Below are 23,755 nucleotides of genomic sequence, written 5' to 3' on the forward strand. Positions count from 1 at the left end.
GACAGAGTCTCGCTCTATCACTCAGGCTGGAGTGAAGTGGCACCATCTCAGCTCACTGCAACCTCCGCTTCCTGGGTTCGAGCGATTCTCCTGCCTCAGCCTCCTGAGTAGCTGGGACTACAGGCACCCACCACTACACCTGGCTAATTTTTGTATTTTTAGTAGAGACAGGGTTTCCAACATGTTGGCCAGGCTGGTCTGGAACTCCTAGCCTCAAGTGATCCACGCACCTCGGCCTCCCAAAGTGCTGGGATTATAGGTGTGAGCCACTGTGCCAGGCTGATGACAGTGTTTAAAATTATTCACTGACATAGTGTCCACATCAGAGAACCTCACGAAGAGGAGCCTTTGGAGGGTGTTTTATGGTCTGTGCGATTAGAACACACATTAAGCCTTAGCGGTGGAACTGGCTTCCAGAACCTGAGTTGCCCTTGAGTCAGTGGAAGGAATGATGAATTCCAGAAATCCATATTTCCATTCTGCTGGCTAAACATCTGAGGGACAGTCTCTGACACATAGGGGTGTTAGTATGTGGATGAAATCCTCACTGTTTCTGGTTGTGGATTATATCTCGAAGCTGGGATAGTTTTCTTCCCTTTTCAATATACAACCGACTGTACCTTGGCTGGCCTGGGGTCCTCTCTACCAAGGGCCTGTAAAGTAAGCCTGAATTTCTTGATGGAATCAGGAGATGGGAAGGCATGTCAGAATTGTGTTTTATGCCTTTTTTTTTTTTTTAAATATGCCTTCTTAGTGTGGTGAAAAACAGCACTAGACTTGGAGTCAGAAGGCCTGCTTCTACCATTTACTGTGTTATCTTTATTTAAACAAGTCACTTAGAAACTGAAAGTTTTCATTTTTTGAACCTATAAATGGGATTAATAATTGTCTACACATAGAGTTGATCATTCAAATGACAGAAAACATTTATGAAAGCACTTGATTGATTATGGTGTCCTCCACAAGTGTAAGGCTTTATTTATCATTTTGGGTGTGTGTCTTAGAAACCTGCTCTACGAACTGTCAGAAGGCATTGACTCAGAGAACTTAAAGGACATGATCTTCCTTCTGAAAGACTCGCTTCCCAAAACTGAAATGGTGAGTGGGTCATACAGAATGGGTCTGTGTGAGCACTGTCTTAATCAATGATTAGAAAGATGCTGGAAAGGGTTTTTAGGGAGATTTATTTTTTGTGGGAGACAGTATCATACAATGGTTACGAACATTGGCTTTGGTGCTGGATGAGCCTAGATTCTGGTCCTGATTCTAATTCTAAACCCATGCTGTGAGGCCAATGATTGAACTTTTCTGAGTCTCTATTTTCTTAGATGTAAAATTGTGGGCAATCGTATGACTTCCTTCTAGGATTGTTGGGAGAATTAGCTGAAATAATGTTCATGAAGCATTAGCATGAGGCTAATATTTGGTATAGCATGCAGTAAATGCTCACTTCTGTTGGAATCTGCTGTGTTTTGTTTTTGTTTTCGTTTTTTTTTGAGACGAAGTCTTGCCTTGTTGCCCAGGCTGGAGTGCAGTGGCATGATCTCAGCTCACTGCAACCTCCACCTCCTGGGTTCAAGCCATTCTCCTACCTCAGCCTCCCTAGTAGCTGGGATTACAGGCATGCACCACCATGCCCAGCTAATTTTTGTATTTTTAGTACAGACGGGGTTTCACCCTGTTGGGCAGGCTGGTCTAGAACTCCTGACTTCAAGTGATCTGCCTGCCTTGGCCTCCCAAAGTGTTGGGATTACAGGTGTGAGTCACCGCACCTGGCCTTGTCCAGTTTTTTCTTTCAAGTACCTTTTAATCTGTAGGTTAGATTTCCTCCCTGCCCCCAAATCTCTTTCTTTTTCTTAAAATGTATCTGTTGAAGAATCTCTGGGCGGTTGGCCTGTGGAGTTTCTCACAGGCTGAGTTTTGCTGATTGCACACTCGTGGTGCAGTTTGGCATGTTCCTCTGTCCTCTGCATTTCCTGCAGACTGGCAGCTGAATCCAGACGCTTCATCAGACTCAGGTCAGATCCGTTTGGCAAGACTATAGGTAGTCTTGTTTTTTCATCAGGAGGTACCTGATTTTCTCTCTCTTTTTCTTTGATATTAGCAACTGTTGATGTTCAACCATTTTATATATTGAATTTTGAGGGGTTGCAAAAATGGAGATATTAGAATTTTTTTTTTTTTGAGATGGAGTCTCACTCTTGTCACCCAGGCTGAAGTGCAATGGCACAATTTCAGCTCACTACAACCTCTGCCTCCTGGGTTCAAGCGATTCTCCTGCCTCAGCCTCCTGAGTAGCTGGGATTACAGCAGCCTGCCACTACGCCTGGCTAACTTTTTGTATTTTTAGTAGAGATGGGGTTTCACCATATTGGCTAGGCTGGTCTGGAACTCCTGACTTTAGGTGATCCACCCGTCTCGGCCTCCCAAAGTGCTGAGATTACAAGTGTGAGCCACCATACCCGGCCACATATTATAATTGTATCATTTCGTTTTCCCTTCATCCATTATTTGGTTACCCAGTGATACAGCTTATATGTGAATCCTTGATTCTTTTCTTTCAGTTATTTATTTTTTTTTTTTGAGACGGTGTCTCACTTGGTCATCCAGGCTGGAGTTCAGTGGTGTGATCTTGGCTCACTGCAACCTCTGCCTCCCAGGTTCAGGTGATTCTCCTGCCTCAGCCTCCTGAATATCTGGGATTACAAGCAGGCACCACCATGCCTGTCTAATTTTTGTATTTTTAGTAGAGACAGGGTTTCATTTGGCCAGGTTGGTCTCAAATTCTTGACCTCAAGTGATCTACCTGCCTCAGCCTCCCAAAGTTCTGGGGATTACAGGCATGAACCACTGTGCTTTGCCTAGTTATCCAGTTTTTAAGTTAATTGGTATCTTATCATTCTCTGAAGGTGACCCATTACAAAATATATATAAATTTAAACTCATGGATTTAAACATATGTGAGGTATTTCAATCTACTGCAATTATTATCCTTACTGAAGTTCAAACTGAGGCTGGGCATGGTGGCTCATGCCTGTAATCCCAGCACTTTGGGAGTCTGAGGTGGACAGGTCACTTGAGCCTCAGGAGTTTGAGACTAGACTGGACAACATGACAAAACCCGGTCTCTACAAAAAATACAAAAATTAGCTGGGTGTGGTGGCGTGCACCTGTAGTCCCAGCTCCTCAGGAGGCTGACATGGGAGGATCGCTCGAGCCCAGAGAAGTCAAGGCTGCAGTGAGCAATGGCTGTGCCATTGCACTCCAGCCTGGGTAACAGAGTGAGACCCTGTCTCAAAAAAATAGTTCAATTGTCCCATTTTTTCCCAGGGGATACATCTTCAGTTTGGTTCCTAAGTCATTTTGACATGACCTTAGTAGTCTTTGATGGCTTCTTTACTATCTGGCAAAAATATCCCAGGTTCATCTTGTATATTTTCTACCCAGTCCTGGAATCTCTCATTTCTCCCAAAAACCCTGACTTCTTTTAATGAGAGATGTCATTTCAAGACCACAAACTTGATGCTGGCATGCTCATTGCTTTTGGGTAAATATATATACACACACTACATATATACACATATGTATACACACACACACACACACATACACACACACACACACACATACACACACACACACGACCTAAAGGTTCAGTAATTCTTGGAGAATTTTAAAAATCAGGCGATTTTGTTTTAGGGAATTCTTTTTTATAAAACATTGTAAGGATCTTCTGCTTTTGCCGTAAAATTTCAGTGCCCACATTTGCAGTGGTACAAAGCAATTACCTGCTCAAATGGTAGCATTATACCTTAAATACAGAATTTCTCAAAGTCAGAGGAGATTCCTGTAGTTTGACAAGCGCTCCAGGTGGTTTTCATAACATTCTCTCCCAAGTTGGGGCATCCGCTCACAAATTTTCCAGTGTCTAGGTTTATACATAAAATGAGACCACTTTTTATTGTTATACCCCGTCCTATGTTAGGGACTCTCTGAACAATATGAGGTGGCGGGTGAGGGACGAGAGAAAGGTCATTTGTTAAAGCAATCTCTGATATTCGAAACACTGAGTGTTAGTTTTCAAACAAGAAAAGCTGGAAAATGTTTTTTTTTCTCTTTTGCTTGCACAGGTTCTAGAACTCTACTTGAAGGCATCTGTGGCTACAGAATTATTATTATTATTATTATTATTATTATTATTTTTAGACAGAGTTTCGCTCTTGTTGCCCAGTCTGGAGTGCAATGGTGCCATCTCGGCTCACTGCAACCTCTGCCTCCTGGGTTCAAGTGATCCTCCTGCCTCAGCCTCCCGAGTAGCTGGGATTACAGGCGCCCGCCACCACACCCAGCTAATTTTTGTATTTTTAGTAGAGGTGGGGTTTCACCATGTTGGCCAGGCTGGTCTTGAACTCCTGACCTCAGGTGATCCACCTGCCTCAGCCTCCCAAAGTGTTGGGATTACAGGTATGAGCCACTGTGCCTGCCCAGAATTATTTTTATGGTCAGAAGCATTCCAAACATTTCCCCCCTACTAAAATAGCTTTTAAATGATCAAATGCACATGTTCATGTGGCCAAATGATCTTGTTTTTCTCAGTATAACAGTAAAAGGAAACGTAACTGTGCTTAGCTGTGGCATGGAATTGTGATATTACCAGGTCAAATTCAGGAAAACCATATTTCCTCTTTGGATTCCAAATGATCTCAGCTTTTTTTTGTTGGGGGCGGGGTGGGGAGATCTCATTTTTCGTGTCAGAATTGTGGCTGAGTTACACACCTCAGATAATCCAGGTTGATCTGTATTGGATTTTGCAATCAGACCAGCCTTTGGAAGTGTGTAAAGGACAGTCTCTAAGCAACACAGATGTTTCCACACCAGGGCTCAGTGAGGCTGCATTATCTGCAACTGCAATTGCAATTGCAAAAGACCTTATCACAGAAATAAATTACTTACCCGCCATTGGAAAAGGGCCTGAACACCCCTCAGCCAAAACGGAAAGGTTCTAAATTCTTACAGTCTCTCTGGGGAAACACAAATAACCTTGCCTTTGAGGGGCATTCTGGGCTTTGTCTTTGATAGCTTTCATAGAAATGTAAGCAGTATAGCTGGCCTACACATATCCTGAGAGATCTCACAACTGTCAGGAAATCCGTTCTCAGCACAGCAATCAGCATACAACATTGAGTCTAAAGGAAACCACACCTGAACTTACTCTTTAACAAAAAAGCAAAAAAAGAACTTTCAGATGTTTGCTGCTAGTATTTGCCAGAGTGGTGTTAAACTAATGTCCAGGTCCCATTTAAGTATGTGCGTGTGTATGTGTGTGATGTACTAAACATCTAATAAACTTTTAGAAAGTATAATGAATTTCCGTAATTGCTTCTGGAATCACATCTTAGCCCTTTATTCCTCCTGGTAGGATGCTGTCAAGACATGAGTTTCTGGCCTGGCATGGTGGCTCATGCCTGTAATCCCAGCACTTTGGGAGGCCAAGGCAAGCAGATCACCTGAGGTCAGGAGTTTGAGACCAGCCTGGCCAACATGGTGAAACCCATCTCTGTTAAAAATACAAAAATTAGCTGGATGTGGTGGCATGAGCCTGTAATCCCAGCTACTCAGGAGGCTGAGGCAGGAGAATGGCTTGAATGGAGGTGGAGGTTGCTTTGAGCTGAGATTGCACTACTGCACTCTAGCCTGGGAGACAGAGTGAGAGACTCCATCTCAATAATAATAATAATAATAATAATAATAATAATAATAATAGCTGAATTGTGATTTTTTGTTTCAGAAAATTCTTTTTCTTTTAAAATATCAAATATAAAATTCTTTCGAAACATTTTCCCCTCATTTCTTTGGTGTCCCTCTTTTGCTGGCTTCCTAATCAGTATCATTCAAAGCTGTGACTTAGAGTTCAGTGGTTAATAACATAGACTTTGGCATCAGATTGTACCAGCTCTGCCATTAATTAGCTTTGTGACCTTCGGCAAGTTACTGGAATTTCTTTATGCCTCAATTATTTCATCTTTAAAATGTGGATTATAATAGTATCTACTTATTCAGTTGTTGTGCTGTTAATATACAGCAAGCACTGTCCCTGTTGCATAGAGTTATATATATATTTGGTATCTGGTATTAATATAGATTGTATACAGATTTGCTTGGTAATGCCTCTTCCCCTACATTCCTGAGCAACTTGAGGGCAGATGCTGTTATATCTTATTTATCAGTGCAAAACCTAGTGCCTACTGGCCATGCAGATAACATTTGAGTGAGTGGATAATCAATAGGCAAGTAAATGTAACTCTATTGATTCTCTTGTAGACCTCCCTAAGTTTCCTGGCATTTCTAGAGAAACAAGGTAAAATAGATGAAGATAATCTGACATGCCTGGAGGACCTCTGCACAACAGTTGTACCTAAACTTTTGAGAAACATAGAGAAATACAAAAGAGAGAAAGGTAAGTAGCTTGTGATTGCTAACTTGGACCAGACCATGGAAATTCTTAAACCAATTGGCCATGCATGATGTTTTGTTTATTTGTTTTGTTTTGTTTTGAGGCAGAGTCTCACTCACTCTGTCACCCAGGCTGGAGTGCAGTGGTGTGATCTTGGCTCACTGAAACCTCCGCCTCCCGGGTTCAAGTGATTCTTCTGCCTCAACCTCCCGAGTAGCTGGGATTACAGGAGCCTGCCACCATGCCTGGCTAATTTTTGTATTTTTAGTAGAGACAGGGTTTCACCATGTTGGCCAGGCTGGTCTCGACCTCCTGACCTCAAGTGATCCACCCACCTCGGCCTTTCAAAATGCTGGGATTATAGGTGTGAGCCACCATGCCTGGCCCGTGCATGATGCTTACTCATCATTCTGATAATATTCTGCTAGGAAAGCCAGAAATCTTCCCCTTCGTTCATTCAACACATATTGGTTGAGTTCATATTTTGTACCAGGTACTGTTTTAGAAGTTGAGGATATAGCAAAGTACAGAGCAAAGCTCCTGCCCTCTTGCAACTTATATTCCAGTGCAGGGAAGTAGTTTTAGACAAACGTCTTTTTCTGATTCTAATATGGGAATGAGAGTATAGGGAATTGTTTTAAATGAAATAACATGAAAAAGAAGGCAGGATAGCATGGGGTGAGAGTGGACTCTATAGAGTCGGATTGCCAGGACTCCACTTACTAGTGGTGCAGTGGTACTTTTTTGGCTTTTCTATGTCTCACTTTCCCTATCTGTAAAGTAGGCATAATAATTGTACCTACCTCCTAGGTTTTTGTGAGGATTGAATGAGATAATTTCTGTAAAATGCATGTCTGGCATGGAGTAAGCATTCTATACATGTGGCTATTATGGCTCTCTCAGAGAGAAAAGTCATAAAGACTTCACATTCTCAGAAACTACTATCAAAAAAGAACTTTATTTTCTTGTGTGTGTGTGTGTGTGTTTTAAGTCTGTCTGATAAAGGTAGTTCTGCTGTGATATTTTATACAGGTAGAAGCACAGGGCAAAAGTCAAACCTGGCTGCCTTACCACGTGTCAATACGCTAAATATCTGTGTTTTTCTGAGTTCATTTCTCCACTGTTAAGCAAGCGCTATACATAAAAACTCATGAGTGTATTCATGAAACTTTTATGCCACACCCTTAATTTAGTTCAGTGAGTGACTCTAGTGTGCAAATTTCTTGGTTGAAAATGAAACTAGCTAAGAGGAAATGTCTGTCTAAGAATTTGGTTAACACAGAATGAGTTGAGGAGCAAAATATACTGTTGTCAAACTGATAAAATCTCAAACAATAAAATGATGAATAAATGCATAATTTAAGTTATGAAGAATAAAAACAGTTCTTTCTATCATCAAATTATCAAATGAGAAATAAAAAGCAGAAGGTTGATATGGAAAGAATATTTGAAATCCTCACATGAGCTCTGAGTTTTTTTCTAAACACATTGTCATTTTTCTGTAATGCCATATCCCATATAAAGTAAACATAGGGCAAGTGGTCATATTATTCTGGATATTTAAATTCTAAAGAAGACACACTAGTTTCTATGTAGTTGATTACATTTGCCTCAGTGAGTCTTGAAGACTGAGCTTTGTTTTTTTTATTTTTATTTTTTGAGATGGAGTCTCGCTCTGTTGCCCAGGCTGGAATGCAGTAGTGTGATCTTGGCTCACTGCAAGATCTGCCTCCCAGGTTCACACCATTCTCCTGCCTCAGCCTCCCAAGTAGCTGGGACTACAAGCGCCTGCCACCACGCTCAGCTAATTTTTGTATTTTTAGTAGAGATGGGATTTCACCATGTTAGCCAGGATGGTCTCGATCACCTGACCTCATGATCAGCCTGCCTCGGCCTCCCAAAGTGCTGGGATTACATGTGTGAGCCAGCGCGCCCGGCTTGAGCTTTGTTATTTTTATTTTTATTTTTATTTGAGCTGGAGTCTTGCTCTGTCGCCCAGGCTGGAGTGCAGTGGCATGATCTTGGCTCACTGAAACCTCCGCCTCCCAAGTTCAAGCGATTCTTCTGCCTCAGCCTCCTGAGTAGCTGGGATTACAGATGCCCGCCACCATGCCCAGCTAATTTTTGTATTTTTAGTAGAGATGGGGTTTCACCACTTTGGCCAGGCTGGTCTCAAACTCTTGACCTCAAGTGATCTGTGTGGGGATTACAGGCGTGAGCCACTGCGCCTGGTCCAGGACTGAGCTTTATATCAGCAGAGTTCTAGTTTTGATTTTTCTTTTCTACAACCTACCTGTGTGTGATCTCTTTTGGGTGTCAATCATTATTGATATTTTAATATTGACTTTCTTTAGTTCTAAGAGTTTGAGCCTAATTCTGCTGTTAAGATGAAAGACTAAAGGACTAAAAAGAGTAGGTGTGCAGACTTTAGACTTTTCTGTAAGTGTGTGTGATCCAAAGTCCAAGCTAGGATACTGGCTTTATTTAAGGACCACCTGGCTAACTTTCTAAGTTGTCTTGAGCCTTGGTGTTTGCTTCAGTATTTTTTTTTTCTTTTTTTTGAGACGGACTCTTACTCTGTCCCCAGGCTGCAGTGCAGTGGGGCAATCTTGGTTCACTGCAACCTCCGCCTCCTGGGTTCAAGCAATTCTCCTGCTGCTAGTCAGAAGGTGATTTTTATTTTTCTGTCTGTGATTTTATTTTCAGCTGTCCAGATAGTGACACCTCCTGTAGACAAGGAAGCCGAGTCGTATCAAGGAGAGGAAGAACTAGTTTCCCAAACAGACGTTAAGACATTCTTGGAAGCCTTACCGGTAGGTTCAGTGGTGTGCTGGTCAATGCTTAACAACTGGCTCCACCCTCCAACCTCCCCTCCCCGCCACCCCAAAAAAGAAAAAGAGAGAGAGGCCCCGGTTTGTACCATTTACTGTAAATGCTCTCACCATGGTGATTGCAAGTAAACAACATGATATCAACCAGAGTGCACATTTTCTGAAAATTTAACAGTTGGCTGACACTAGCTGACTAGTGAGAGCTAGTTAGTTTGAGTTCTCGCTAGTTAGTTTGAGCTGACTCCACACACCCCTGAGTTGCTCTGAAATGGTTCCTCTGTTCTTATCTGTGGGATGCAATTAGAGCCAGCTTTAGGGACATATAATCTATGGAGCACAGGGCGTCTGATAGTAATTCCAGAGTTCAAGTACAGAACTTTTGTTTAATGCTCTGCTGTTACTGCTTTGAAATTCTTAATGTATTGAACAAGAGGTTTGCCAAGCATGTAGCTGGCCAACCCAGAGGGCAAGGGTTTCTGGTTTCTGTGGTGCTCAGCTCTGAAAGGATGGGTGGAAGGGGAAACGTTGGGAGAATTTGCAGTCTGTTCCTCACCATGTGATCATGATCCTTGGGAGATATGTGGCAGTCTTCCCTGGGATTTGTGGTTCTTCCAGCAGACTTGGGTAATTTCTTTGCCAACATCTGTCAGCATCAATGAAGTTAGCTTGGTCTGGGAAATGTTTTGTTTTTGTTTTCAACTGTGATAAAATACACATAACAAAATTTACCATCTTAATCAATTTTAAGTATACAGTTCAGTAATGTTAAATACCTTCACATTGTTGTGCAGACATTACCACCATCCATCTCCAGAACTTTTTCATCTTCTTTTAGTAAAACTTTGTACCCATTAAACAATAACTTCTCATTTTCTCCTTCCCTCCAACCCCTGGAAACCACCATTCTACTTTCTCTCTCTATAAATTTGACTTTTCAGGGTACCTCATATAAGTAGAACCACACAATATTTGTTCATTTGTGACTAGCTTATTTCACTTAGTGTAAAGTCTTCAGGGTTCATCCAAGTTGTAGCATAGCTCAGAATTTCCTTCCTTTTTAAAGGCTGAAAAATATTCCACTGTGTGTATATACAGTAAGTCCTCACTTAAAAGGTTGATAGATTTTTGGAAACTGAATTTAAGTGATAGCATACTGTATAATGTATTTATTTTTATTTAAAATTTTTTTTATAGAGATAAGGTTTTGCTATGTTGCCCAGGCTGGTCTCAAATTCTTGGGCTCAAGCAATCCTCCTGCCTTATCCTCCCAAAGTGCTGAGATTACAGCCATGTACCACCACGCCCAGCCACATACCATATAATGAAACCAATTTTACCATAGGCTCATTGATATAAACAAGAGTTGGCCAGGCATGGTGGCCCACACCTCCAATCCCAGCACTTTGAGAGGCCAAGGCAGGCGGCTTACTTGAGGCCAGGAGTTCGAGACCAGCCTGGCCAACATAGCGAAACCCCATCTCTACTAAAAATACCAAAATTAGCCAGGCGTGGTGGTGCACGCCTATAATCCCAGCTACTCGGGGGGCTGAGGCACAAGAATAGCTTGAATCTGGGAGGTGGAGGTTGCAGTGAGCTGAGATTGCATCACTGCACTCCAGCTTGGGCAACAGAGTGAGACCCTGTCTCAAAAAACGATAACAAAAAGCCCTAAGAGTTAAGTTTCTATAGCATACAGTTCATTGTTTCACTTAAAGGCGGAGTTACCAAGAACCAACTGATGACTCTGAGTGAGGACTCACTGTATTACATTTTGTTGTCCACTCATCCATTGATGGACTCTTGGGCTGCTGCCACCTTTTGACTATTTTTAATAACGCTGCTGTGAATGTTGGTGTAAAAATATCTCTTTGAAATGCTGCTTTCAATTCTTTTGGGTTTGTACCCATAAGTGGAAATGGTGGATTATATAGTCATTCTATTTTCAATTTTTTGAGGAACCTTCATTCTATTTTCCACAGTGACTATACCACTTTACATTTCCACCAGCTGTGCACACATCCTCAGCAACACTTCCTCACCAAGACGTATTATTCTCTTTCATTTTTGATAGTAGGCATCCTAATGGAAGTGAGGTCCTATTTCCCTGTGGTTTTGATTTGCTTTCCTTAATGACTAGGGCTGTCGAGCATCTTCTCATGTGCTTTTGGCGATTTGTATATCTTCTTTAGAGAAATGTTTGTCCAAGTCCTTTGTTCATTTTCTAATTCGGTTGTTTGTAGAAGTTTTATTTTTAATTCTTTTTTTTTTTTTTTGAGACGGAGTCTCACTCTGTCGCCCAGGCTGGAGTGCAGTGGCAGGGTCATGGCTCGCTGCAACCTCTAACTCCCAGGTTCAAGCGATTCTCCTGCCTCAGCCTCCCAAGTAGCTGGGATTACAGGCGCGCATCAACACACCTGGCTATTTTTTGTATTTTTTAATAGAGACAGGGTTTCACTATGTTGGCCAGGCTGATCTCAAACTCCTGACCTCAAGTGATCTGCCTACCTTGGCCTCCCAAAGTGCTGGGATTATAGGTGTGAGCCACTGTACCCGGCCTTTATTTTTTAATTCTTTTTTTTTTTTTTTTTGAGACTGAGTCTTGCTCTGTCTCCCAGGCTGGAGTGCAGTGGCTCAATCTCAGCTCACTGCAAGCTCCGCCTCCCGGGTTCACACCATTCTCCTGCCTCATCCTTCCAAGTAGCTGGGACCACAGGCGCCCGCCACCACGCCTGGCTAATTTTTTGTATTTTTAGTAGAGACGGGGTTTCACCGTGTTAGCCAGGATGGTCTCAATCTCCTGACCTCGTGATCCACCCGCCTCAGCTTCCCAAAGTGCTGGGATTACAGGCGTGAGCCACCGCGCCCGGCCTATATTTTATTCTTAAAAATTCTTTTATGGCTTCTTTACTATTGTCATGGTCTGATATTTTTACAGTTACAATTTTTAGATTTAAAAATAATTTCAATTTTATAGAAAAGTTGCAAGAATGTGAATAATATAAAGAATACCTATGTACTGTTTTCCTAGATTTACCTACCTGTTGTTGATGTTTTACCCCATTTGCTTTATTATTTTTGTGCATTTACTCACACTTGCTCTCTTTCTCCCTTTCTCTCCACACACACATAATTTTTTTCTGAACTTTTTGAGAGTAAGTTGCATACATCATGGCCTTTTACTCCTAAATATTTTCGTGTGTATTTCCTAATAATAAGGATATTCTTTTACAGAACTATAACACAATTATCAATGCCAGTAAAGTTATGTTAATATAATACTTTTATCAAATCAATGGTCCATATTCCAATTTTGTCTGTTGAACCCAATAATGTCCTTGACAGTTTTTAAACCATCTAGTACAAAATTCCACATAGGATCCTATATAAATGCAACACAAGGCTGGGTATGGTGGCTCACACCTGTAATCCCAGCACTTTGGGAGGCCGAGGTGGGAGGACCACTTGAGGCCAGGAGTTCAAGGTGAGCCTGGGCAACATAGTGAGACCCTCTCTAAAAGAAAATAATAAAAATTAAAAATACAATATAATACAATACAATATTGTATTTAGTTGTCATGATCCTTTAGTCTCCTTTAATCTTTTTTTTTTTTTTTTTTTTGAAACTGAGTCTCACCCTGTCACCCAGGCTGAAGTACAGTGGCATGATCTCGGCTCACTATAACCTCCACCTCCCAGGTTAAAGCAATTCTTGTGCCTCAGCCTCCCAAGTATCTGAGATTACAGGCATGCACCACCACGTTCGGCTAATTTTTGTATTTTTAGTAGAGATGGCGTTTCACCATGTTGGCCAGGCTGGTCTCGTACTCCTGACTTAAGTTATCTGCCTGCCCCAGCCTCCCAAAATGCTGGGATTACAGGCGTGAGCCACCATGCTTGGCATAGTCTCCTTTAATCTTGAACATTTCCACAACTTTTATGACATTTAATTTCCTCTTTTATGCCATTGAGACTTTTGAAGAATGCAGTCACTCCTCCCACCTTTCATTAAATAGAATTTTCCTTATCTTTGGTACATGTGGTGTTTCCTCATAATTAGATTCAAGCTGTACGTTCTGGCCAGAATATCACAGAAGTGATGTGTCTTTCTCAGGGCATCCCATCTGGAAATACGTCATGTCCATCTGCCCCCCTATTCGCGATGCTAATTTTGATTATTTGGTCAAGATATTTTCTGATATTATCACTCTGCAGTTAATTTTATATAGTTACTATTTTTTCCCCACACAATTAATAAGCAAGTGCTGGAGAGACATTTTAAGATTCCGTAAATATCCTGCTGCACATGAAAAGTTTCGCCCTAGATTGAGCGTCTGCTGATGATTCTTGTGTGATCCAGCATTTACTATGTTGGTTGTAAAACAATGCTTTTCTGACTCCAGTATTCTCTCCACATTCGTAAGTTGGCTCTCAGCATTCTACTGTAAAGAAGGACCCTCCTTTCTCCCCAGGAAGGTGTTTTTGTTTTTTTAAATGAAGGAGACCGTGGAAACTCGCCAGATGACCTGTAGCTCCTGGAGCTTGGCAAAGGCTGGGCAAACGCCCACCTGAAGACTATGCAGGCAATCAGGACATGACACAGAGCCGGGAGAGGCCTGCTCTGCGGCTCTGCCCTGAACCTCATTGGGCAGGTGGAGGTATTTAGGCATTTGAGGGAATCTCAGCTTTGGGAGGCCACTTTGTAAGTGATCTTAAGAGATTAAGTACATCCTTAATTAAAAGAAATGGTAACACCTCCGCCTGCTTGCTGTGAGTTTATTCATTTGAATTCCCCATCTCCCCCAATGGGAAATAACACAGAATTGCAATTATTTATAAAATCTTAAATTGGCTTCTTTTCTCTAGGAAAATAGCCCTTGATTCAATTAATTCCAATCCTAGAAAAGCGCCTAGATATCTGATTGAGGTATTGAGGGAGAGAGGCTGCTCCCCTTGATTCTTTTACTGTAATCCAATTAAAGCAACATTTATGGGCCAACTCCCTGGCCATGGGCACAGCTTTGTTTAGAGAGTTGCAAATCCATTCCCACCTCCCCGCTCCCCCAGAAGCTCTTTATTATTTTATTTTATTTATTTATTTTTTTGAGATGGAGTCTCGCTCTGTCACCCAGGCTGGAGTGCAATCTCAACTCAATGCAACCTCAGCCTCCCGGGTTCAAATGATTCTCATGCCTCAGCTTCCCTAGTAGCTGGGATTACAGGCACCCGCCACCATGCCTGGCTAACTTTTTTTGTATTTTTAGTAGATACAGGATTTCACCATGTTGACTTAAGGTGATCCACCCTCCTGAGTCTCCCAAAGTGCTGGGATTACAGGCATGAGCTATTGTGCATGGCCATCCCAGAAGCTCTTTAAAATGTGGTTTTCCAGCCCTGACATTTTAGGATTCCCTAATTCTAAGTTAAATTGTCTGCTAAATGTAACTCTTCCCACCCACTTTTTCAACTTGTTTTGTGCTCAGATACTGACATGCATGTAGAAACACACACACACACACACACACACGATTCTGCTCGTTGTCTTTGAGAAATTCAGTGGTTTCTAAAGGGGCATGGCTCAGCTGTGGCCTCTGAAGCGCTGTGGTTCCGCTGACATGGGATGATAACTTGGCCATGGCCACATGCAGTAGGGGGATAGTTGTGGCAGTACTAGAAGTGCAAAGGGGACTGGGGCACAGCATCTCACGTGTTTTCACAGACTTTTAAGGTTGGAAGGTGTCTTAAAAGTTATCTGGGCAGCCCTTTCCCTCTCCATCAAGTGATGAATAAAATAAAACTTGGTGAAACATCTCATGTTGCTTAAGCACCTGAGGATTTTTTTTTTTTAATTTAAAAGAACACTGCCAATAATTGGGCTCAATGAGAAGGAACTCTCATTGAATTTTAAGCAACATCTCCTAATATGTTTAAAAATTAAATTGATTTTTTTCTCAGCCCCCTGCAACTTCAGCCTCCCAGGTTCAAGTGATTTTCCTGCCTCAGCCTCCTGAGTAGCTGGGATTACAGGCACGTGCCACCGCACCCAGCGAATTTTTTGTATTTTTAGTAGAGATGGGGTTTCGCCATGTTGGCCAGGCTGGTCTCGAACTCCTGACCTCAGGTGATCCACCTGCTTCGGCTCCCAAAGTGCTGGGATTACAGGCGTGAGCCACCGTACCCGGCCAAATCGATTTTTTTGAGTGTGGCATAAGGTTTTCTTAAGGAGAGGCATGTCTCTCTATGGAGGAGACCTAACACCTGCTTCTTTATAAGGCCTTATTGGACCCCTCTTGAAAACTATCAAAAGAAGTTGAAAGATGATTCAGTGTGGCCAGGCTGTGGGACATTCACTCATTCATTCATTCATTCCTCTCTGACATAGAGACTTGAGAGGTGTCAACAGAGGATGCAACATTCTCAGGAGAAGAAAGGCAGATTAGACCTTAAAGCTTTTTTCTAGTCCCTGTTCTGGCTGACTTTATCAGCCAAGGGAAGAACAAATCAAGGAAAGCCAGGGCCTGGAGGGGCTGGGCAGAGCCTGCTGCTGTGTCTGCATTGCCCCTAGTCCCAGAAGACTCACTCAACTGCTGGACAAAACCAGAAGGCAGTCTGGCCAGGCACTTGTCTGCCGCTTAGAAGAAATCTAGGATTCTACAGGAAGGGAACAGTGGCTTATGAAAAGAAAGGCAGGAAGCCTTTTGGAAAGTGAAGCTAAGCCTCCTTTGCATTTGTTCCTGCAGAGCTGGGGGAACAGCTCTTCCCCAACACCTTGGTCAGGTCCCCTTGGGGGCTTTCTGCTGAAGGCTGACGGCTGAGAGTCATAGGGGGAAGGGGGTGATGGTGAATGGGGAGGAGGGTACAGAAAAGACAGGGTCTTAGACTTTGTTTTAATTTTGTATTTAATTATATAAAACATTAATGTATGCCCAAGGTAGTGCATCCTTGCCTCTCCTCCCCACCTCGATTGCCATTTTTATTTGTTTTTTGATTTATCTTATTACTTTTGAAAAAAATCCAACGTATATCTTCCCTTTATTACAAAAGAGGTAGTGCACTCAAATACCATTTCATTTTGCTTTCCCCATATGACAGCATCCCCTGGAGAAGGGTATAGAGGCTGTCCTTGGCATCTTACTCCACTATGTGGACATACTACAGCTTTTTCAATCACTTCCTATTGGTGGACATTAGGCTATTTCCAGTCCTTAGTGTAAATAATGCTGCAATGAGTAAGTACCCTTGAGCATATGTCACACTGTATTTTTGCCAGTGCGTCTTTGTGAACCTTCTCCTTTGGATGGAGAGAGTTGGTTCTCTTCCCATTTCCTGCCAATGAACTTTTCTTTTTTCTTCTTTTTCTTTTTTTTTGAGACAGAGTCTTGCTCTGTCACCCAGGCTGGAGTGCAGTTGCGCAATCTCGGCCCACTGCAACCTCTGCCTCCCAGGTTCAAGTGATTCTCCTGCCTCAGCCTCCTGAGTAGCTGGGATTACTGGCATGCGCTACCACACCCGGCTAATTTTTTTATTTTTAGTAGAGGTGGGGTTTCACCATGTTAGTCAGGCTGGTCTCGAACTCCTGACCTCAGGTGATCCACCTGCCTTGACCTCCCAAAGTGCTGGGATTACAGGCATGAGCCACCGCAACCGGCCCAATGACCTTTTCTGTGGCTGTGGATTAGATATCTGTCCTTCCCTGCATCAAGTCTAGTTTTTGTTCCTCATCCTAACTGTGTGAATTTCCTATGTTTCATGCCCTCCTTTCTTTTTTCTCAGCAGGAGTCCTGGCAAAATAAGCATGCAGGTAGTAATGGTAGGTATTTCTAATATACTTTTTACAACTTAGATCGGTATGGTAGGGATAGACATATTTGATATATACCGAGGAATTCAAGGTGACTTGGAAGAGAAGCTTTATAAATAATGAATAATTCATTTTTATTCCAATTCAAGGCAAGACATTGAATGCATGGATTGTACTAGGCTTTTCTATGGCAGTATGGAGAGGGCTGGGTGGTTTCTGCTCTGAATGCCTAGTATAGCAGATTCTAGGGACTGCAGGCGGCTGTTCTCCCTCCACCCTTCAGAATTAGGCCACCCTCTGTGCAGCAGAAACAGCCCCCAGCAGGGCTGAAGCCTTCAGGCCAGTAGTGACGGCAGAATGTGCAGTCTGGGTGCGTGTCCTCTATGGAGTGATTCCAGATGTTGCTTCAGAGGGAGAGAAGAAGCAAGAGGAGGGACTTGAGGATGGTGTGTTTAGTTCCCTGAATCCCTGCCCAGAAACCATAACCTTAGGAAAATATTCCAGAATCTGCCATCAGGTTAAACTGCTTATGAACAAACAGGCTTTGGCGAAGTCTTTCTGTGGTATGTAAAGTTTGTCACAGACCATTCCTCATTTTTTTTTTTTTCTGGAAAATTATCCTTCAGAGTCCAAGACACACAGCTTTGCTAGCAATTTGTCTTTTTGCCTAACACGGAGGTTGTGTGCTATGATGTTGGTGACATTGACCAGGTCACCATTATTAAGCACTTGTCACGTACTAGGCACTGTTCAGAGAGATTTCAGGGATTATATCATTTATTCCTCCATTCACTGGAGGTAGGTAGTACTGTTATTCTCACTAACGATGAGGAAACCGAGACCCATGAAATCTAGTGCTTTGCACTGCAGCTAAAAGGCACCGCAGCTAAAAAGAAGTGAAGCTGGGATTTGAACCCAGCTGTCTGATTCCAGAGCTTACTCTCCTAAGGCCAGGCTCTCCCAGTGTCTATTTATGTGAGCTCAGGTGACTGCTTCACCCCTCTGAAGAATAAAGCAGTTTCTTTCAGCTTTACAATTCTGCGGTTCCAACATTTAGACGTGACTTCCCGTGGAGCATTACCTTCTCCCATGGTGAGGAGGAATTTATAGGTGCTCTGAGCCACTGAAGCGTGGATCCCTTTTGCTGTATTTTCTGGTCTGGGGAATATGGACTTGCTCAGCCTGAGGACTGACCCTTAGCAGTAGTTAATAACTAACTCATGCCCCAGAGACAAGGACAGAGTTTGGTGGGTTCTACTACAAACTTCCTGTGAGTGGAAAAAGAAAACTGTTTGATGTTACATCTTCCTGTTAGTGCCATGTGACAAATAATGCATTGCTGACTTTCTCTCTGTGATAGAGTCTTTTCCAGAGGAATCAGGGAGTTGGCAGGAACACTTCAAAGCAGTGTGATCCTCAGTCGATGCCCAACTGGAACTTTCTTTTTCCCCTCTTTTTTCTTTTCTTTTCTTTTCTTTTTTTTTTTTGAGACAGGGCCTCACTCTGTTGCCTAGGCTGGAGTGCAGTGGTGTAATCACAGCTCACTGCAGCCTTGACCTCTCGGACTCAGGTGATCCTCCCACTTCAACGTCCCAGGAAGCTGGGACTACAGGCATGTGTAACCATGCCCAGCTAATTTTTTGTATTTTTTTTTCTAGAGATGGGGGTCTCACTAAGTTGTCCAGGCTGGTCTTGAACTCCTGGGCTCAAGCGATCAGCCCGTCTTGGCCTCCCAAAGTGCTGGGATTACAGGCACGAGCCACCACGCCCAGCCTCCCTCTTTTTCCTTCTCTAGGGAAGAGGTCCACCTAGCCTCTTTATATCCAGTGACGTAAATGCTGACTCAATCCAACCATACTTAAGCTGGAACCCTTGAGCTGATCCATGGGATCTTAATTAATTCCCCACCCAATCCCTGCCAGCAGCATAGTTTCCAACCCAGACAAAGCAAAAAAGAATGCGAAGACACATCAGTCTCTCCCATCAGGAAGGGCATAGTGGCTGAATTTGTCTCAGGAGGGCCTTGAGAGAAGCATAATTCTCCAGAATTAGATGCAAAAATTATCAGTGAAGAAATCTAAGTGCTTGGGGAAGATATTTGGAGTCTGAGTACCTCTCTTTCTAGGTAACAGAGCCACAAATGGTGCACCAAGCCTGGTCTCCAGGGGGATGCAAGGAGCATCTACTAACACTCTAAACTCTGAAACCAGCACAAAGGTCTGGATGGTTTCTTTTTTTCCTTTTTTAATACAAATTTTTTTTTCCAAATTTAATCAAAAGGACGGTTTCTTTAGGGGCTCTCTCCCTAGGGTCCGGCCTTCGATGATTTTAAGGGCTCCGAGCTGTTTGTTTCCGACTTGTTTCTCCCTCTCTCTGTAATTATCTCTGTTCCTCCCACCTTTTTCTGTATCAATCAGAAGTGATTGATCCCTTTGACTGTGGAGGAAATGCTGTTGCACTTTGAGTCATGCATACCCTTTGGGTTATTTCTGGAGAGGGGTAGTTTCTTTTCTTATCCATTGAAGCCACTTGTTTTCTGCTTGGATAAAGATGTGCCACGATTTCAAGGATGATTTTAGCTGCCCAGAGGCTCTGCTAAAGCCAGCTCAGCTAATTTGCAATCACATGCTGTTTACAATAGCCTTAAAAAATAATTGCACATATTTTTAAATTCCTACTATGAATATATATATTGAATTTTAAAAATTGAATATACAGCCATCTTTATATACATATGAATATATATCAGCCATCTTTATATATATATGAATATATGTGTATATATATACTTTATTTGTAAGTATACTTTATATATATATACTTATATATTAAGTGTATATATATATATATATACACACACACACATATATATATATTCATATATATATAAAGATGGCGGTCTCACTATGTTGCCCAGGCTTGTCCTGAACTCTCAGGCTCAAGGAATTCTCCTGCCTCAGCCACCCAACTACCACCATGCCAGCTTGTATATTATTTTTATATTCAGAAATAAAATTACAAAAGAGATTTCCCTTTTTTGAAGGCATTAGATCACTCCAGAAATGAACCATCTGAAAAAAATGTTTGATATTTATGTTGTCTCATGAAATCCTTGTGTATACTTTCTTCATTCATGTTGCTAATATGAAAGTGAAGATGCTTTTGCATAAACCCTGGGTTTGACAATATTAAAATATATATTCCATTTTCTTAACTGTCATGATTGAGCTTCTCCAGCCAAACCAGGTGAAGTCTGAATTTTAATCAGGATCTGGCATTTCACCTTGGAATTAATTAGCTAATTCCACACTAGGGCCAGGATCTTGAGAACTCTCTGCCTCTGATACTGGGAGTGGCATCCTGAAAGAAAGGAACTGTCTAATCTTTAGTGCAAATGAGATTTATCCTTTGTCCTGGGCTCTAGGACTTAAAAAAGAATCTTTGAAATTTTATTCAGATCACAATTGTGCAGTAAAAGTGAGTTGCAGAGTAGTCAGAATCCCCAGTTTTTCAATATGTGACTTCAGAAATAATGGGGCATAAATACCCCAAGGGGTTTAGACTAGAGTATAAAAACATGGTTTTGGACAGGCATGGTGGCTCATGCCTGTAATCCTAGCACTTTGGGAGGCTGAGGTGGGCGAATCACTTGAGGTCAGGAGTTCAAGACCAGCCTGGCCAACATGGTGAAACTCTACCTCTACCAAAAATACAAAAATTATCGGCTGGGCGCGGTGGCTCATGCCTGTAATCCCAGCACTTTGGGAGGCCGAGGTGGGCGGATCACAAGGTCAAGAGATCAAGACCATCCTGGCCAACATGGTGAAACCCCATCTCTATTAAAAGTATAAAAATTACCTGGGCGTGGTGGCGGGCGCCTGTAGTCCCAGCTACTCGGGAGGCGGAGGCAGAAGACTCGCTTGAACCCAGGAGGCAGAGGTTGCAGTGAGCTGAGATCACGCCATTGCACTCCAGCCTGGGTGACAGAGTGAGACGCTGTCTCAAAAAAAAAAAAAATTATCTGGGGGTGTTGGTGGGCACCTGAGGCAGGTGGATCCCTTGAATCTGGGAGGCAGAGGTTGCAGTGAGCCGAGATCGCGTCACTCACTCCAGCCTGGGCAACAAGAGTGAGACTCCATCTCAAAACAACAACAACAGCAACAACAAAATAACAACAACAACAAAAACATGGTTTAAACAACTGGCATGGGGAGATACATCCTGCTCTTCCTCACAGTGGATCCATTGGAGTGGTTGGTTAGAAACATTTAAGGCCCTAAGATAAGGATTCCTACTAAGTGGCTCTATCTATTCTTCAAGAGGGCAACTGTGTACAGGATGAATCGGAACCACAGAGGCCTGTGTGTCATTGTCAACAACCACAGCTTTACCTCCCTGAAGGACAGACAAGGAACCCATAAAGATGCTGGTAAGAAAGTCTGGAATAGTTTATCAAATGCAAATTGGGGATCTTAAAATTATTTTTTATTTTCACATTTTCTTTCTGTGACTTTTATCTTCCATATACATGTAAGGATGATATCATGTTTCTGAGCCTCTTATATATCCCTGGGGAGTCACCAGTCTGCTAAAGAGTGGCAAGAATCTTTGACTATTCACAATTCTGAATAGAGGAGAGCATGTACTGGGGGAGAGCCTGCTGGATTGGCACGAGACAACCTGGGCGTGAGCTCCAGCTCCACCACTAACTAGGTGTGTGATCATGGGAGAGTCAAGAGACCTTGGCTTCTTCAACTGTGAAACAGGATGAAACACTGGCCACTGCCGATTCTCAGGACTGTTGTGACAACACTGGGTATTACATGATAGGAGATTCATTGTAAGATTTTATGGTTATGAAAATAAAAATAATCCAAAGCTTTAGGCTATTTGCTGTGCAAATTTTGTAACTATTAGCATTGTTTCAGTTTTTTTTTTCTTTGAGACAGAGTCTTGCTCTGTTGCCTAGGCTGGAGTGCAGTGGTGCAGTCCCAGCTCACTGCAACCTCTGCCTCCCAGGCTCAAGCCATTCTCGTGCCTCAGCCTCCCGAGTAGCAGGGATTACAGGCGTGAGCCACCACACCTGGCTATTTTTTGTATTTTCAGTAGAGATGGGGTTTTGCCATCTGGCCAGACTGTTCTCAAACTCCTGACCTCAAGTGATCCACCTGCCTCGGCCTTCCAAAGTGCTGAGATTATAGGTGTGAGCCACTGCACCCGGCCTTGTTTCAGTTCTTCATTTTGTTTTGCATCATTTTATTATTTCCCCTTTCTCTCTCTCTCTTTTTTTTTTTGTTTTTTGTTTTTTGTTTTTAAACAGAGATCCTGAGTCATGTGTTCCAGTGGCTTGGGTTCACAGTGCATATACACAATAATGTGACGAAAGTGGAAATGGAGGAGGTCCTGCAGAGGCAGAAGTGCAATCCAGCCCATGCCGACGGGGACTGCTTCGTGTTCTGTATTCTGACCCATGGGAGATTTGGAGCTGTCTACTCTTCAGATGAGGCCCTCATTCCCATTCGGGAGATCATGTCTCACTTCACAGCCCTGCAGTGCCCTAGACTGGCTGAAAAACCTAAACTCTTTTTCATCCAGGCCTGCCAAGGTGAAGAGATACAGCCTTCCGTATCCATCGAAGCAGATGCTCTGAACCCTGAGAAGGCACCCACTTCCCTGCAGGACAGTATTCCTGCCGAGGCTGACTTCCTACTTGGTCTGGCCACTGTCCCAGGCTATGTATCCTTTCGGCATGTGGAGGAAGGCAGCTGGTATATTCAGTCTCTGTGTAATCATCTGAAGAAATTGGTCCCAAGGTGAGAGCTCTTTTTTTTCTTCCATTTGTAATTAATTAGTTTTATTTATTTTTTATTTTACTCTCATTCAACACCTTTGGTAAGGGTGAGAGTTCTAAGTTGTTCTGTCCATGTACCTGTTCATCCATCTGCCTACCCTCCTGTTTATCTATTTATCCATCTATCCACCCATTCATCTATCCATCCATCCATCTGTCCATCCATCCATCCATCCATCCATCTGTCCATCCATCCATCCATCCAGCAACCTTGTATTGAGTACCAGCCTGGACCTGGAAAGGAAGATACAGAGTTAAAAAAAGACAGAGTCCTTGCCCTCAGGTTGCTTACAAGCTAGAGGGATAGACAAACAAATAGATGGGGAAGGGCATCCCCAGCTGGTAAGTGCACATTGTGAAGTATAGGTGTTATGGGAACATGCAGAATGAGTACCTTGCCCAGATTTGAAGGATCAGAGGAGGCTTCTAGAAATGACAAATAGATGTTAGGTAAAGAATCAGGTGAAAGATATGCTGGGCAGAGGGAATAGCATGAACAAAAGCATGGGGGCCTTTTATTTGTTCGTTTATTTATCACTCACTCCTATGTCCTGAGCACCTATGTGCTATCTTTGGACTTCTATTTGCCACTGCTCTGACAGCTTCCCTTCTGTCTCTGCCACATGCTGTCCTCTTGGCAGCTTTAGCCATACCTAGAGGCCATGGGCTCCTCCATGAAAACGTCTCCAAAGTTGCCATCTCTGGCCCACTCATCTCTGAATTCCTGGGGGCAGAGACCCTGTTTCATTCAACTTTATATCCTCAGCCCCTGACCTGATATATTGTGAGCTTGTTAAACATTTGCTGGGCCAATGAATGAC

At 42.7% G+C, this 23,755-nt stretch overlaps 1 protein-coding gene across 5 annotated transcripts in view; it reads left to right on the plus strand.

Annotated features, from left to right (window-relative positions):
* CASP10 (caspase 10) overlaps positions 1-23,755 on the plus strand; it is a 39,400-nt gene that overhangs the window by 5,963 nt on the left and 9,682 nt on the right. The window contains exons 3-9 of one of the 5 annotated variants that reach the window (XM_008974174.5): positions 1,005-1,098; positions 6,322-6,457; positions 9,161-9,267; positions 17,059-17,092; positions 19,209-19,300; positions 21,404-21,512; positions 22,404-22,896. In XM_008974174.5, the coding sequence (XP_008972422.2) occupies positions 1,005-1,098; positions 6,322-6,457; positions 9,161-9,267; positions 17,059-17,092; positions 19,209-19,300; positions 21,404-21,512; positions 22,404-22,896 (1,065 nt within the window). Of the gene's footprint in view, positions 1-1,004; positions 1,099-6,321; positions 6,458-9,160; positions 9,268-13,754; positions 14,041-17,055; positions 17,093-19,208; positions 19,301-21,403; positions 21,513-22,403; positions 22,897-23,755 lie in introns of those variants that run through there. The other 4 variants (XM_003820728.5, XM_008974176.3, XM_003820730.5 and 1 more) reach the window with 4 other exon arrangements.

This window comes from Pan paniscus, chromosome 13 (assembly GCF_029289425.2).
Source record: "Pan paniscus chromosome 13, NHGRI_mPanPan1-v2.0_pri, whole genome shotgun sequence".
NCBI classification, from domain to species: Eukaryota; Metazoa; Chordata; class Mammalia; order Primates; family Hominidae; genus Pan; species Pan paniscus.